Source organism: Bos indicus, chromosome 6, assembly GCF_029378745.1.
Source record: "Bos indicus isolate NIAB-ARS_2022 breed Sahiwal x Tharparkar chromosome 6, NIAB-ARS_B.indTharparkar_mat_pri_1.0, whole genome shotgun sequence".
Lineage (NCBI taxonomy): Eukaryota > Metazoa > Chordata > Mammalia > Artiodactyla > Bovidae > Bos > Bos indicus.
Window position 1 is genome coordinate 67857962 of NC_091765.1, and position 17375 is coordinate 67875336.

The 17375-nt window shown below is 42.3% G+C and overlaps 1 protein-coding gene across 1 annotated transcript; it reads left to right on the forward strand.

The window, feature by feature from the left end:
- Nucleotides 1–10691: 10691 nt before the first annotated feature.
- On the forward strand, nucleotides 10692–16564 carry SLC10A4 (solute carrier family 10 member 4). Its single transcript, XM_019962134.2, has 3 exons — nucleotides 10692–11413; nucleotides 12171–12381; nucleotides 15555–16564. The coding sequence occupies exons 1-3, from the start codon at nucleotides 10791–10793 to the stop codon at nucleotides 16065–16067; spliced, it is 1347 nt and encodes a 448-aa protein (XP_019817693.2). The 5' UTR covers nucleotides 10692–10790; the 3' UTR covers nucleotides 16068–16564.
- Nucleotides 16565–17375: the final 811 nt, after the last annotated feature.

Sequence of the window (17375 nt, forward strand, 5' to 3'; positions counted from 1 at the left end):
CCTCCCTGGGGCTTCCTCCTTGGCTTTCTGTCCCCCTTGAGAGCCACTCTGCGTCCAATTAACACATCCTTCATTCCCAGATTACTTCCTGCTATAGTGTTCATGTACATCAATGTCTTCCTTCCACTCTGTGAGGCTGCACTTCATCTACAGAACATGTTTAATTAGAAACAGCAGTAGCAGTGCTTCTCTCCACCTGGAACCAGGCCATGTTCCTCAGGAGACAAGGAGGTGCCTCGCTATCTCCTCTTCATCACTCCCCAGGCACCACCCCTGGCCCAAGCCTACTACCTCCCCTTTTCCCATCTAGAGTATTTCCTGCGATTTGGGGGTTGCTTCCTAGCCACATGGTGCTCCTGGCCCTCAGAAGCCACCACTTCATTTCAGTTTTCTCAGTTCAGTTCAGTTCCATTTTCTAATCATCCTCTTTCTCCAGGTACTGATGCCTGATAAAATGTTTGGACATCTATATTAAAAACTTTATTGTTTACCTGATATTCAAATTTTACTGGGCATCCTATACTTTTATTTGCTATATCTGGCCACTCTATAGTAAGGCTTCCATAAATAGGACCTCCGCCTGCAGAGTCCAATAGGTCACCCATACATTCCTGAGCAGGTTTTAACATGTCTGCATGCACCAGGTGGAGAAGGCAATGGTAACCCACTCCAGTACTCTTGCCTGGAAAATCCCATGGCCAGAGGAGCCTGGTAGGCTGCAGTCCATGGGGTGGCTAAGAGTCGGACACGACTGAGCGACTTCACTTTCACTCTTCACTTTCATGCATTGGAGAAGGAAATGGCAACCCACTCACGTGTTCTTGCCTGGAGAATTCCAGGGATGGGGAAGCCTGGTGGGCTGCCATCTATAGGGTCGCACAGAGTTGGACACGACTGAAGCGACTTAGCAGCAGCAGCAGCAGCAGCAGCATGCACCAGGAGTGACAATCCAAGCCCCCCACCAACTCGAAATATTCAGGCTTTCATGCCAGTTATATAAAAGTAACATGGGTATCCTCCCCCTTTCCAAAATTCACTTCACACCACTTTACTTTTACAAAAGACCTACATATTAGTCCTTGTTTTCACTAACCAAAAGCAATCCAAAGAAGATTTTCACTTTCAGAAAAAAAGTGAAAATTGTGTTGATTTTGCAATAACCATTACAGAAGCATCGAGTGCTCCAAGAAGTAAGAGTGGACCCAACAAATCCCTTCCTGGGAATGACACTCCTCGTCTCAGCACCAGGTGGCCAGAGCTGTGAACTCTGTCTGAGCATCTGTGCTTCATCTTGATTGATTTTGTACGTCTGTTGCAAGATGTGTCCTATGGTAATTGCTTCTTTGCTTTATGCCAGTTTGGTTTATCGGAACCTCTGCTTTGGGAGAGTGGTGAAACCTTTATGCAGACCAGTATGTTAAGTGTGGAACACTTTTTGGACACAGAAGACAGTCCCTGGTTATATCTGTCATTAGCTAGTTATTGAAGTATAATTAACACTGTTAGAAATTGACATTTATCCTGGAAAATAGGCTTGATTATACAAATCAGGCATAATCACCAGGCCATGTTGTTCTTAGATAAAAACCAGCTGAGAGGAATATTCCAACTAACTCTCCTGTTTGATGGATTCTATTAGAAGAAAATTTTCCTGCTTCCTTTCAACAAAAGTGGTTAAACGTTATTGTAATTCAAGTTGCTTCAAGGAATTTAGACAACTTCCCTGTTTTATTGATTAAAATGCAATATAGCTATATACTTAATCTACTTGTTTGACAATTTCAGTTTCTATGAGGGTGTGGTGGTTGAGAGTAGAGATAAAGCAAATATAAGAATACAAAAATCATCCATCATCCACTATATTTTGTATACATTGGTCCAGTCCTTTTGAATGCAAATATATAAATATTTTTAAAGAAATTGGGACCAAATTGTATCTACATTCTGTTGTATAATTAATTTGCTTCATTTCAGATTATTAAGCTTTTTAATAGTTGTATACTGTTCTATTACATGAATAAAGTGTAATATGCTCAATCAATTGCATATTGCTGAATATTCAGGTTATTTCTAAATTTCTTTTCTCTTGCTGCTGCTAAGTCGCTTCAGTCGTGTCTGACTCTGTGCGACCCCATAGACGGAAGCCCACCAGGCTCCCCCGTCCCTGGGATTCTCCAGGCAAGAACACTGGAGTGGCTTGCCATTTCCTTCTCCAATGCGTGAAAGTGAAAAGTGAAAGGGAAGTCGCTTCAGTCGTGTCTGACTCTTAGCGACCCCATGGACTGCAGCCCACCAGGCTCCTCCGCCCATGGGATTTTCCAGGCAAGAGTACTGGAGTGGGGTGCCTTTTTTGGCTTCCTGAATAAACTGTCTGCAATTCAGATGATTTCTCTAAGTCAGCAGGGTGAGGCCTTCTAGTTTCCGCCTGCCCAATATCCATATTTCCTCTATCTGTTAAGAGCCCCCAGTATTCCTCTGGGGAATCCCTGACCCAGATCTGAGTTCATGTGTCTCATGTGGGGATGAGACTACCCCAAGTTCAAGGGAGAGCATTCCCCTTTGTGGCTACAATGTCTTTTTGAGGATGGGCACAGTTCCTGGGTCAAATTTACCCCAAGACGTTTATGAAAATCACTGGGAAGTAAGCTTTCTCTTTCCGTGGGTGGTTCTGAGCTGGTGGATATTTCTGGAAAAAAAGCCCCCTAGAGAGAAAGTGAACGTTAAAATGAAGATGATATAGAGGAAAGTGGAGCTGAGAAATGGACAGAGACCGAGTCTTCGCTGTAACCTGGGAGCCAGCCACATCAGGGGATTTTTCATTCTCATGAGTCACTAAACTCCCTTTTTGGCTCACAGCAATTTGAGTCAGGGTTTCTGGCACCTCATTTGAAATAATTCAAATTTTTAAAAAAATGTCAAGCAGGACTGTATTATCAGTGTTTTCCCCAGAAGTTGTATCATATACCCACTCACCATCAAAGGTGTGCTTCTATGGCGTTACCACAATTAAATGTTACTCTGATACTCTATTTGACTTTTTTTTTTTTGAAGTTTCATATTATATGTTTATTTAACTATTAGTGGGGTAAAACTTTTCCTATTTAAAACTTTTCCTATTTAATAGAATATAATTTGTCTATTATAAATTGTATCTTTGGCCTATTTTTCTGTATCAACCTATGGCCTATAGATTGATTACATGATTTTCACTTTGATACTCATAGAATGTATTTTTCCTCTGGATTTTAAACTATTAAAATTTTTTTATTTTTCTGATTATAAAATATATGTATAATTTTGAAAAACACAGTAAAACACAAAGAAGAAAATAAAAATCCCTTTTAATACTACCTCTCAGATATACATTGGAGAAATTCCCTCTAAGTTTACATATATATAAAATATATTTACTAGAATATGCGTATGTTAATATGTGTTTATAGCTTTATCACTTATGATTATGTCAACACATAATTTCTCTTTTATCTTTAAATAGTCCTCAAAATTACTGAGAAAAGTCATGAACTCACATTTCAAGGAAAAAAATGTACATATGTGGAAAAACTAACTTTATTTCAGGAGAGTCTCAGACTCATCTGTGGACTCCAGATTAGGAACTCTGGTTGTGAACACTATTCTTGGCATCTGCATAGTAGTCTCTTGTCTTAGCACATTCATATTTATTTATTTTTTAAAATTTCTTTAATTGAGGCATAGCTGATTTACAATGTTTCAGGTATGCAACAAAGTCAGTTATATATGTCTATTTATCTTCTTTCTTGGATTCTGTTCCATTATAGGTTACTTCAAGATATTGAATACAGTTCCCCGTGCTGTACAGTAGGTCCTTGTTGTTTATCTATTTTATATATAGTAGTTTGTCGTTGTTATTGTTGTTTAGCCGCTCAGTCATGACTATTTTGCGACCCCATGGACCGTAACCCCTCCAGGCTCCCCTGTCCATGGGATTTTCCAGGCAAGAATACTGGAGTGGGTTGCCATTTCCTTTTTCAGGGCATCTTCCCAAACTAGGGATAGAACCCACATCTCCTGAATTCCAAGTGGATTTTTTTTTACTGCTGAGCCACCAGGGAAGCCCTGCCTGTTAATCTCAAATTCTTAATTTATCCCTCCTCTGCCTCTTTCCCTTTTGGTAACCATGGGTTTGTTTTCTATGTCTGTGACTGTATTTCTGCTTTGTAAATAAATTCATTTGCATCATTTTGTAATATTTCACATAGAAGTGATATAAAATATTTACTTTTTCTATCTGACTTACTTCACTTAGTGTGATCATCTCTAGGTCCATCCATGTTGTTGCAAATAGCCTTATTTCATTCCTTTTTAATGGCTGAGTGATATTCCATTATATATATGCTATATGTATCACATCTGCTTTACCCATTCATTTTTCAGTGGACATTTAGGTTGCTTCTATGTCTTGGCTATTGAAAATAGTGCTGCAGTGAACACTGAGGTACATGTATATTTTCAAATTAGAACTTTACTCTTTCCAGATATATGCCCAGGAGTGGGATTGCTGGATCATATGGTAACTCTATTTTAGTTTTTAAAGGCAATTCCTATTGGCTCAGGCGGTAAGGAATCCTCCTGCAATGCAGGAGACCTGGGTTTGATCCCTGGGTTGGGAAAATCCTTTGGAGAAGGAAATGGCAACCCACTCCAGTATTCTTGCCTGGAAAAATCCCATGGACAGAGGAGCCTCGCGGGCTACAGTCCATGGGGTTGCAAAAAGTCAGAAACGACTGAGCAAATAACACGTTCACTTTCCTGTTTGACTACATCATATCCGGTTTAGGACTGACTTTGGGATCCAAAAGCTTGGGTTCAAAAAGCCTGACTCTACCCCTACTGGGAGGTAACTTGGCAAATTCTTTCTTTTGACTTGGCAAATTTCTGACCTCAGTAAGCCTGTTATAAAAATTGAATGAGATGATCCATGATTAAAAGCTCAGCAGATTGTCCTGTATGTAAGCACTCAATGTGGCTCTCATTTTTTAAAAAAATTCCCTGAGTGTTTCCTTAGGATAAACACCCACAAATAGAATTGCTAGATCAAAGTAGATGCACATTTCTAGGACCACTGTCATCTACACCAAGTTTTCTTCTAGAAAGGATACACCACCAGCAGGATGAGAGGGTCTGCAGTTGAGAGAATCCTTGGCACCATAATATAATATCATTTATGTCAGTCTTTTCTAACAGTGAAAGAATAGCATCTAATTGCTTCAGTTTAATTTCTTTGGTCTTTTCTTTGTATGATCTTGTATATCTACTCATAGCATTTGCTTTTCTTTTTTTTTCCCTATTATATTGTTTGTTCTTGTTAATTTATAAAACCGTTTTATAAAATTAATACTAGCTCTTGGTTTTATAAAAGTTGCAAATATTTTTTCTTATTTTGTAATTTGCTTTTAATTTTTCAATGCTTTTTTGACTATAACAAAGTTTAAAATTTTTATGGCATCCTAGCTATTGAGTTTCCCATTACGATTTCTTCTGTTACTTTTTTGCTTAGGAACATTTTCCCTATCCAAAGATGAGATAAATACTAGCTAATATTTTTCTCCAGAAATTTTGTTCCATTATTGTTATTAATATTAACTCTTTAATCCATGTGGAATTAATTTTGGTGTATGGTGTGCAAGAAGCCTCTAAATTTATTTTCCCCCAGCTGGCATTTTCCACCTATGGTGTCATCTTTCCCATCTATGTATTTTCTCCCTTTTGGGTGGGCCAGACTCTCTTTGGCAGCAGTAAGAGTAAAAGGTAGGGCGATAGAGGAAGTTCAGTGACCCGCAGCAGCCTGCCATTATCACCACACCTGGAGAGTGAGCTCTCTTTTCCTAATCCTAGGGTTTTTCCTAAATAGTGAAAAAGATCAGAAGGAAGAGGGGAGGCAAGAGCATATGCTTTCTTTACAACAACCACATGAGCAGGAGAGACGGCAGGTGTGCAGGCCCCAAGAAATCCTTGAGGCTGCAGGTTGAGCGTGATCCTCCTGCTGATTTACAACCCAAGCCCATCTCTTCTGCTTTTTACTCTTCACCCTCGGCAAAAATTCTCTCCCATATCCCTCCCCAGTCCCCAAGAGGAGTTAGTTGGATGGGTTGGCCTGCCTCTAGTTACTGCTTATTTAATTTGATTGTGGATTTTAATACCATTAGCACAAATTGGAGTGGTGTCTGCAGAGTCGGGCTTCAGCTCACCCTCTGCCATTTGTGTTCTTGGTTTATCTTCTCCTGTGGTTTCAAGAATGTAAAGATTCCACAGTGCCTCCTCCTTATCTTGTCTGTCTGTTCACATGTCTCCTACTAACTTAACCGAAGTATTTGGGTGGCATTTTTTTTATCTGCACATAAGCCAAAATGAAAACTTGTAATCTTTTTGGTCACATTCTACTTTCTTCAAAGCTCTATAGATGTTAGAGCATTGTTTTTTTAGATTTACTGTCTGGGGACAGTTTGAGGGTATATTATTTTCCTAAATGCTTGCAGAAGCACTGCTCTTGTGGATTTATGGTCTAATGGAGAGGAAATAAATTATTTGTGATAAAGAGTGTACTATGCCATGAACTTAATCATATTTGTTATGTGTGTGCGCGCGTGCTAAGTCGCTTCAGTTGTGTCTGGCTCTTTGTGACACTATGGACTGCAGCCTGCCCAGCTCCTCTGTCCATGGGACTCTCCAGGCAAGAGTACTGGAGTGGAGGAGTGGGTTGCCTCTTCCAGGGGATCTTCCCCACCCAGAGATCCAACCTGCCTCTTTTATGTCTCTGGCATTGGCAGGCAGGATTTTTACCACTAGCGCCACCTGGGAAGCCCCCTATTTGTCATAATCTCTTCCATTTTCACAAGATTTGGGGAAGAGAAAATATAAACATACTTATATTTTCAAAGGGCAAAGGAGAAAAGGAAAGATGTATCCATTTGGATGCAGAGTTCCAAAGAATACAAAGAGAGATAAGAAAACCTTCCTAAGTGATCAATGCAAAGAAATAGAGGAAAACAATAGAATGGGAAAGGCTAGAGACCGCTTCAAGAAAATTAGAGACACCAAGGGAATATTTCATGCAAAGATGGGCACAATTAAGAACAGAAACAAACAAACAAACAAAAAGAACAGAAACAGTGGGGACCTAACAATAGAAAATATTAAGAGGTGGGAAGAACACTCAGAAGAATTATACAAAAAAGATCTTAATGACCCAGATAACCACGATGGTGTGGTCACTCACTTAGAGCCAGACATCCTGGAGTGTGAGGTCAAGTAGGCTTTAGGAAGCATCACTATGAACAAAGGGGGAGGTGATGGAATTCCAGCTATTTCAAATAGCTCATCCTAAAAGATGATGCTATGAAAATGGTGCACTCAGTTCAGTTCAGTTCAGTTACTCAGTCATGTCCGACTCTTTGCGACCCCATGAACCGCAGCACACCAGGGTTCCCTGTCCATCACCAACTCCTGGAGTCCCAAACCCATATCCATTGAGTCGGTGATGCCATCCAACCATCTCATCCTCTGTGGTCCCCTTCTCCTCCTGTCCTCAATCTTTCCCAGCATCAGGGTCTTTTCCAATGAGTCAGTTCTTCGCATGAGGTGGCCAAATTATTGGAGTTTCAGCTTCAACATCAGTCCTTCCAATGAACACCCAGGACTGATCTCCTTTAGGATGGACTGGTTGGATCTCCTTGCAGTCCAAGGGACTCTCAAGAGTCTTCTCCAACACCACAGTTCAAAAGCATCAATTCTTTGGCACTCAGCTTTCTTTATAGTCCAACTCACATCCACACATGACCACTGGAAAAACCATAGCCTTGACTAGATGGACCTTTGCTGTATTCAATATACCAGCAAATTTGGAAAACTCAGCAATGGCCACAGGACTGGAAAAGGTCAGTTTTCATTCCAATCCTAAAGAAAGGCAATGCCAAAGAATGCTCAAACTACCGCACAATTGCACTCATCTCACACACTAGCAAAGTAATGCCCCAAATTCTCCAAGCCAGACTTCAACAGTACATGAACAGAGAACTTCCAGATGTTCAAGCTGGATTTAGAAAAAGCAGAGGAACCAGAGATCAAATTGCCAACATCAATTGGATCATCGAAAAAGCAAGAGAGTTCCAAAAAAACATCTATTTCTGCTTTATTGACTATGCCAAAGCCTTTGATTGTGTGGATCACAACAAACTGTGGAAAATTCTTAAAGAGATGGGAATGCTAGACCACCTTACCTTCCTCTGGAGAAATCTGTATGCAGGTCAAGAAGCAATAGTTAGAACCAGACATGGAACAATAGACTGGTTCCAAACTCGGAAAGGAGTACATCAAGGCTGTATATTGTCACCCTGCTTATTTAACTTCTATGCAGAGTACATCATGGGAAATGCCAGGCTGGATGAAGCACAAGCTGGAATTAGGATTGCCAGGAGAAATAGCAATAACCTCAGATATGCAGATGGAGAAGGCAATGGCAACCGACTCCAGTACTCTTGCCTGGAAAATCCCATGGATGGAGGAGCCTGGCGGGTTTCTGTTTATGGGGTCGCACAGAGTTGGACACGACTGAAACAACTTAGCAGCAGCAGCAGCAGATATGCAGATGACATCACAAAGCAAAGAGAAACTTTGCTTTGACAGAAAGCAAAGAGAAACTAAAGAGTCTCTTGATGAAAGTGAAAGAGGAGAGTGAAAAAGCTGATTTAAAACTCAACATTCAAAAAATACTAAGATCATGGCATCTGGTCCCATTACTTCATGGCAAATAGATGGGGAAACAATGCAAACAGTGACAAACTTTATTTTCTTGGCCTCCAAAGTCACTGCAGATGGTGAGTGCAGCCATAAAATTAAAAGATGCTTGCTCCTAGGAAGAAAAGCTATGACAAACCTAGACAGCATATGAAAAAGCAGAGACATTACTTCGCCAACAAAGGTCCATCTAGTCAACACTATGGTTTTTCCAGCAGTCATTAATGGATGTGAGAGTTGGACCATAAAGAAAGCTGAGTGCCGAAGAATTGATGCAAGGAGATCGAAACAGTCAATTCTAAAGGAAATCAGTGCTGAATGTTCATTGGAAGGACTGATGCTGAAGCTCCAATACTTTGGCCACCTGATGCGAAGAGCTGACTCATTTGAAAAAGACCTTAACATTGGGAAAGATTGAATGCAGGTGGAGAAGGGGATGACAGAGGATGAGATGGTTGGATGGCATCACCGACTGGATAAATATGAGTTTGAGCAAGCTCCTGGAGATGGTGAAGGACAGGGAAGCCTGGTGTGCTGCAGTCCATGGGGTCGCAAAGATTGGACACAACTGAGCGACTGAACTGAACTGAACTGAAATATAAACATATGAACTCAGTGCATCATTGGGAAATGGAAGTCACCCAGTCTCCACTGATGTAGAAAATGGGGGTAGGGACAAGTTTCCAGGAGGAAGAATTCACTCGAGGATCTTGGCTCCATACAGACTAAACCTGAACTAAGACTTCAGCCTAGAAATCCCTGCTGTTGGCTTTCACAGCTCAACTGGCTATCAGGTTATAGTCACTTCAGTCAGCCAGATGCCTTCTCCATGGCTTCTTGATATGCAGGGAGGTCCCTTTCCTTTGCAGATGCACCCAGGGACTCACATAAAGTTGTTAAGTCAACACTCCCAAGAACTCTGTATTTGATTTGTTTTCTGGATAAACCTGTCTGAAGCGGGGAACCTCACCACTTTAATTCTTTTCAGTTCTTTAATCCTAAAGCCTGGGCTATACTCAAATCACTTCATAAATCTATGACCACTGAAGTAGCCTTTCCCCATCTGCCAAAAATTCCCAAACACACATTTTTCACGGAGACTTTTCTTAGCAGAGCTCTTCCCCTGCAGTGCTTTAACACCATATCCCAATGAACAGAGTCAGGTGCTTGTGGATTTGGCTGATGAGGCTGAGATTTCCCTGTGCCTCGGATTCCTGGTGTGGAAAAATCGAGCTAACAGGATCTCTCCCAAGGCTCTGCTGAGAGAAAATCAAATAAAATAATGCATACGCACTTGCACAAGACCTGGCCCAAACCCCACCAATATATTTTATTACTTTCTACGTTGTCAGAACACAAGTGTTGTGTCTTGCTACCAGAGAGCCATTCCTATGAAGTCAAGCATCCCTCGCAACACTCGGGGTTGCAGGCTCTTTGAACAGTCTGCATGATGTATGTGCGTGCATAGACCAGCTTTCTCTCTCTCTTATGTGTCTGGATGTCCAGATTTCATTATCAAAGAGACAGAGACCATCAGAGAACTTGATCAGCAGCCAGGCACGGTTTTTTCTGTTTTTTTCTTCTTGTTGTCCTTTGTCAGGTCTTTGTTCCGCCCCTGGCTACACTCTTACAGAACCACTTACTGGTGATTAAAAGGAGGGACTCGACCGGCGAAGGCGGGGCCTGAGGGCGCGGGGGGCCCAGCGATTGGGTTCACCCTCGGGGGCTGCGCTTTCTTAAGTGCCAGCCAGCGGGCGCCGGCCAACCTCCACCGCCCCTCTCCGGCCCCCGCCGCCCACTCCGCCCCACCACAGCAGAGGACCAACCGGCCGCCCCAGACGTCAGCCGCGCGCAGCAGAGCCTTGCAATTGAGTCCCGTTTGGCAGCTGCGGACTGGCGGACAGACAGACGGACGGCGGTGGCGATCGAAGGCGCAGGGAGGCCCGTGCGGCGGGAGGTAAGAGACGTCCGCAGGGCAGGCAAGAGCCAGATCCGCTGCCTCCCCCGACAGAGCCATGGACAGCACCGACAACGCCACCCTGCTTTTCGGCACCGACAATGGCACCCTGCTCTTTGGCCAGTCCACACTGCCCCCGGACAATTACACCTTGTCGCCCACCGCCAGCAGCCTGAGTCCCGGCCCGGACGCACCCCTCGCGCCGGCCTCCAGCGCCGGCCCCGGCCCCGTGCTCAGTGTGGCACCCGGGCCCGGAGTCAGTTTCAGCCCCGGCCCCACTCCGACCCCGGCGCCGACGGCCGGCAGCTTCGCGGGCGGCGCGGGTGGCCCAAGCCCGACCTTGTTCGCTCGGCCCGAGGCGGCCCACGAGCCCCCGTTCTGGGACACGCCGCTGAACCATGGGCTGAACGTGTTGGTGGGCGCCGCCCTGTGCATCACCATGCTGGGCCTGGGCTGCACGGTGGACGGGAACCACTTCGGGGCGCACGTCCGCCGGCCGGTGGGCGCGCTGCTGGCCGCGCTCTGCCAGTTCGGCTTCCTGCCGCTGCTGGCCTTCTTGCTGGCGCTCGCCTTCTCCCTGGACGGCTCGGCCGCCGTGGCGGTGCTCCTGTGTGGCTGCTGTCCCGGCGGGAATCTCTCCAACCTCATGTCCCTGCTCGTGGACGGCGACATGAACCTCAGGTACGGAGCTGCTTACGGTCCCATAGCCGTCTATCTAATCGCCGTCAACCGCGTTTACAGCCACGGGTTCAAGACCAAGGAGGGAGGAAGTAGAGGCGGTTAGCATGAGGTGCGGAAGAGCTGCAAAGAAACTGGAGATGAGGGTGATGTCCAGGCAGAAGAGATAGGGTTGGAGGGGAGAAGATCTAGATGGGAACAGAGGTGCTCTGAGGTCTGGGGGTCTCACCCCCAGCTCTCTCCCCACCCGCCCTGACTGTTGCACTGTCAGTGCAGGTCTGGGCCCCAGAAGACAAAGGGAACTGGGAAGTCTGAAGCCAGGACTCTCGGGAAATGTAAAAGCAAAATAGGACTGTTGGCTCCAATAAAGAAAGTAATCTCATATATAAGGTTGTGATTGAGGTCAGTCCAACAAGTAGTATCCAGCAGCTTTACCATGTCCTTCAGGGTGCTTTGGAGGATTAGAAAAGATAACAAAAATATTCCTTGCCCTCACAATCATCCAGAGGGTAACCAGTGCAGTAGGCTGCAGAAAGCAGAGAGCCACAGTCCTGAGATTCTTTTTATCTCTTACCTGGAGTTCCTATTTCAATTGGGCTTAGACATGCTGCTCTCTTGGTGCTCCCCTGAGATGAAGCAGGTTCACCCCTGACTTCAAACTGGGGGGCTTGCAGGCTCCCTCTTTCTCCTTTATCCAGTGTGCAAGCAAGGCTCTTTGGCTCAAAGCTGTTCCAACTTCTGTCCATTCCCTTTCCTGCAGTATCATCATGACCATCTCCTCAACTCTCCTGGCCCTGGTCTTGATGCCCCTGTGCCTGTGGATCTACAGCCGGCCTTGGATCGACACTCCCCTGGTGCAGTTACTACCCATAGGGACAGTGATCCTGACCCTCTGCAGCACTCTCATCCCCATCGGTTTGGGCGTCTTCATTCGCTATAGATACAGCCGGGTGGCTGACTACATTGTGAAGGTAAGGTCACTCTTCCCTTTGCCTCCTTTACATTCGTAGAGGGTCCTTGGTCTCCGACCCATGGCTGAAATGGTGAGAAGTTTGGAAAAGAAGGATAAGGAAGAAAAGGACTGGGCAGCCCTTGCATGGATAAACTTAAAAAATTATGCCAGGAAGATAACTTCCATCCCATCTTTTGGAACTTTAAAAATAACAGCTTTAATTAATATACCAAGGTTTATTAAAAACAGCATAACTATCAGTACTCATAGGTGGAAACAGATCATGAAGAAAAAAGATGACTGTGCAATTAAACGGCAACATGTTTTTCACTAAGAAGTCATGTATTACTAAAAATCAAAGCAGGTGAAGTAAAATTATTTTAATTGGATTTGTGCAGTATTTTAGAAATGCATTACTCTGTTCTTTAAAAGTGGAACTCTAATTCTGAGAAACTCTGTAGCAGATTCCTTTAAAATGTTTTATTAGTTTTCTAAAAGTAGCTTTACACTAATAAGACCAAAGGTAATTCAAAAATTACATCGTGGAATATAATAGAATACACAAAATAAAATTAGGTCCTGGGTAAATAATGCAGAATATATTACCATTACTAAATTTGTGTTTCTTTTTTCCTTCCCCATTGCAATATATCATATTATTTCTAAAGCTAGTGAAAGGATGAGATTTCTATTATTTTGTGCAATATTTCCAATATTGCTTTATTTTAAAAAAGTGATGCTTTTTGTAGCAGTAGAGATTTTGTAAAAATTGATTGGAGGAGAAAGATTTAAATATTTGTAAATTAAACTTTCTTTGAAAACTCAAAAATAGTAGTAAATAATAGTAAACCTTGAACAGGATTCTCATTTTAGGAAGTTAAATAAAGTATATAACTAATTACTATAAAGTGTATATGCAAATTCCTTTAGAAAACAAAGAGAAAAAGGCTCGCCCTAATGTTTAAATTATGTGGATTTAAGATGACATAATCTTTTGTGTTTTACTTATTTTATTTATTAAAATAATCTGATTATACAGAGGGGCTAACTTTAATATGAAAAATAGAGGGCTCTTTTCAGTACATATATTCAACCTTGAGTAAAAAAAATATGCTCTGTAATAAACATCTATTCTTTGAATGTAACAATTACAGGTGGATTCTTTACTGTCTGAATCACCAGGGAAGCCCAATAAATATATATGTACATGAAAACATAAATATTTTAATGTTAAACATAATATACTATAGATTATTTTTGAGAGCATTAAGAACTTAATAAGTTTGATCATTAAGCTAAGAGTATTAATGTGATGCATTTACTATAAAACCTTAGGAATTCTAAGAGAAAGTCAATCAAAACCCTATTCCCATGCTAAAAATAGATAAATATATTTAAATAACAGACAATCCAATAACTTAAAGCTGGACTCATTTCTTAACTAGCACACTCATAAGATCAGCTTCATAATATTTTTATACTTTTGCAAACACTTTAAAATGAGTATTAAATGTCAAATGATTTAAAATGGTTCAAAGGAAATGATTCAGAGCCACTATTTTCACAATGAAGAATCAGATTTCTTGTCAAAGCTTTTGATGTAGACACACTTTGAAACTTAATATAAGAAAAGTTTTTATTGGTACATTTGTAGCATGAGTATCTTATAATTTTATTTCCGTACCCTTTAGGATAGATTTTTGACCAGCCCAGATAAATTTTGAATGATTTTTTAAAGAGTATATGCCAATCCCACAGACTCCAAAGGATTATCTTCCCACATATATCTATGAAGCCAGAAGCAACACTTAAATGTCTCTGGAACTGTTGTCTTCCTCACAAACACCCACCCAACCCTCTGCCCCACTGAAAAAAAACAAACTGCCAATCTGAAGAACAATAAGAATTTCTAGGTTTCCATCTTATTATTTACAAGCCTTTCTTACTTGTATGAGTGAAATGTATCAGTCAGACATCAAGATGACACACTGTTTTATAAATTGTTTTGTATCTAAAATCTTTCTATTATATATAATAATTGCTAAGCACCACTAGAGACAGGTGGGAGGTTTCTCATCAATAGATAAAAAGGAGGGAGTTGCAGAACTACAAAGAATTCCTCACATCTTATGTTTACGTTTTTTCTTTTCTCTAACCTAATCTGAGTTGGTAATTGTTGAGTATTACTAACAGTTCTCTGAGATATAAAGTATTTTGAAAGTTAAAAATATTGGACACTCAGTTGCATAAATAGTCTTTTATCTTCTGTGTAAAACTAGAACTAATTTCTTATGGAAAACATGGAGTCCTGTTCAGGGGAAGTAATATCCATCTGTCTACTCCATTCATCAGACTATACCTGTTATATTGGGCTCAGTTCTAACCACCCTATTTTTAAGAGGCATATTTACAAATTAAAAAAATGTTCAGAACAGTCGGGCTTCCTAGGTAGTGCTAGTGGTAAAGAATCTGCCTGCCAATGCAGGAGATGCAAGAGATGCGGGTTCGATCCCTGGGTCCGGAGGATCCCCTGGAGGAGGAAATGGCAACCTACACACAGTATTCCTGTTGGGAAAATCCCACGGATAGAGGAGCCTGGTGAGCTACAATCCATGGGGCTGCAAAGAGTCAGACAGGACTGAGTACTCAGAACAAATCTGGACTCCAAAACAGAGTTACGGGATGGAGGCTGAAAACCTGGGACAATCTGCCCCCAGAGAAGAGTAATAAGCTTCCCCTCATAACTGATTTTTAAACATGTGTAGGCTGTTTTTAGGATGAGTAGTCTGGTCTGTGTTGCTCCTGAATGTCTATCCAAGACAGTGGCTAGCAGTTATAGAAGGCACACTAGACATAAGGGCAGGTCACCAAACAGAGCTATCTGACATGGCCTGGATGCCTCTGAGGTGATCTACCCATTCTCAAAAATAATGGCAAAAACTTTTCATTATATGTAGGAGATCAGACTAGATGACTCTCCTCTTCCAAGAGTCCAGGGTCCCCTTGTTTGAATTCCTCTGCAACTCTTATTGTTGTCTTTAGGGCATACCATGCTGGCATTGCACAATCTTAGTTCCCCCACCTGGGACTGAACCCATGCCCCCTGCTTTGGGAGAGCTGAGTCTTAACCACTGGACCACCAGGGAAGTTCCACAAATTATTTTTGACGGCTTCTCTATTTTCTTTTACTAGATTTCCCTGTGGTCTCTGCTAATGACGCTGGTGGTCCTTTTCATATTGACCGGCACTATGTTAGGACCTGAACTGTTGGCCAGTATTCCAGCAGCTGTTTACGTGGTAGCGATTTTTATGCCTTTGGCAGGCTATGCCTCAGGCTACGGCTTAGCTACTCTCTTCCATCTTCCGCCCAACTGCAAGAGGACCGTGAGCCTGGAAACAGGGAGCCAAAATGTGCAGCTCTGTACCGCCATCCTGAAACTGGCATTTCCACCACAAAACATAGGAAGTATGTACATGTTTCCCTTGCTTTATGCCCTTTTCCAGTCTGCAGAAGCAGGGATTTTTGTTTTAATATATAAAATGTATGGAAGCGGAGTACTGCACAAGCAAGATCCTCTAGATGAAGATGAAGATACAGATATTTCTTATAAGAAACTGAAAGAAGAGGAAATGGCAGACACATCCTATGGCACAGTGAAAGCAGATAATTTAATTATGATGGAAACCACTCAGACTTCACTCTAAATATGGAGATACACAGGAGAGTTTATCTTGCTGAAATACTACTTCATATTTATGGTCTGTGGTAGTGTCTATGGTTTACATAAAGAACAACAGCTGGTTCACATCATTATACATGTAACGATTTTGATCTACCCACCATAAGGTTGCATTGGTATATTACCCAAGCATTTACATAAACTACAAATCAGTGTTGTGAAGTAACTTGCACCTGGGACTGCGAGGTTGCTGGCCTGAACAAGTGTGCTTTTTGGTTTTCACCATGACCAATATCTATGACTGTTTCAAATATGTTAAACAGGGTCTTGGAAATGTAGAATTTTGATGCACTATCTTATATGAGTAAAAACATGCTATATTTGTAAAGCATAATTGAGTTGAATGTAATTGTTGTTAAAACAAAGTGTGCTTGCTCAGTTTATAAATACTTGACACTGTTAAAATTTGACCTGTATTCAGACAAATCCCCAAACAGGTCAATTAAACAATGAAATATAATATCTCATTGTCCAACCTGTTTCAAATCAGGGAAAAATTACATTAATGTATTTGATTACTTGATCTGATATCTATTTGTAATGAACAGCCGACATGTTTCTAGTGAACGAGGCACTTGCTTTTCAACTGGGGACTGGTTCCATCTTCAGCGTTTATGTAAACACAGTCTAAATCAGTTTTCCTTTGCAAAGTTTATTTGGTCAAAAAAATCTGTGGAACGACTATCCTCCCCAGAGAAGAGCAATCCCTGGTGGTACTTAACAGCACCTCCTGGTCACCATTTGAGATGGGCGGGGGACGGGGGAGGCGGGGAGGGAGTAAGTTCTCCAAGGGAGAAAACAATTAGCCTAGATACGATGCCCTAGAGTGCTTTCCCTATGCACTTACTGAAAGGGTTCAATGCGTAGATTTCTCAGAGCAACTCTGAGATGATTAAATAACATATAATCTGAGATCGTAGGTTATCAGACCCCAAGTAGTCTCCCCAAACCTTCTCATTTTTGCTCACTAGCCAGAGGCACCCAGCCTAGCCTCAGCTTCGAAGGCGGCGCAGACAATAACCGAGGAACGGCTATCACCTGGCTCGGTTAATCCGCGGGATGGTTCTGCGGGTATCTTCTTCACCTGGGGCAAGTTCACTTCCAGATCAGTTTTGCATCGCAAAGAAAGCTTTCTTTGCAGATCATCTTAAGAATATTCGTGCCGACCTCCGGGTGTGGAATATTCCCACACCAAGGTCGGGGAGGGAACCCTTCGGCGAGGAAGCTAGGACACCAGTGGGTGGCGGGAAGGGTGCGGGGGGTGGGGGTGGGG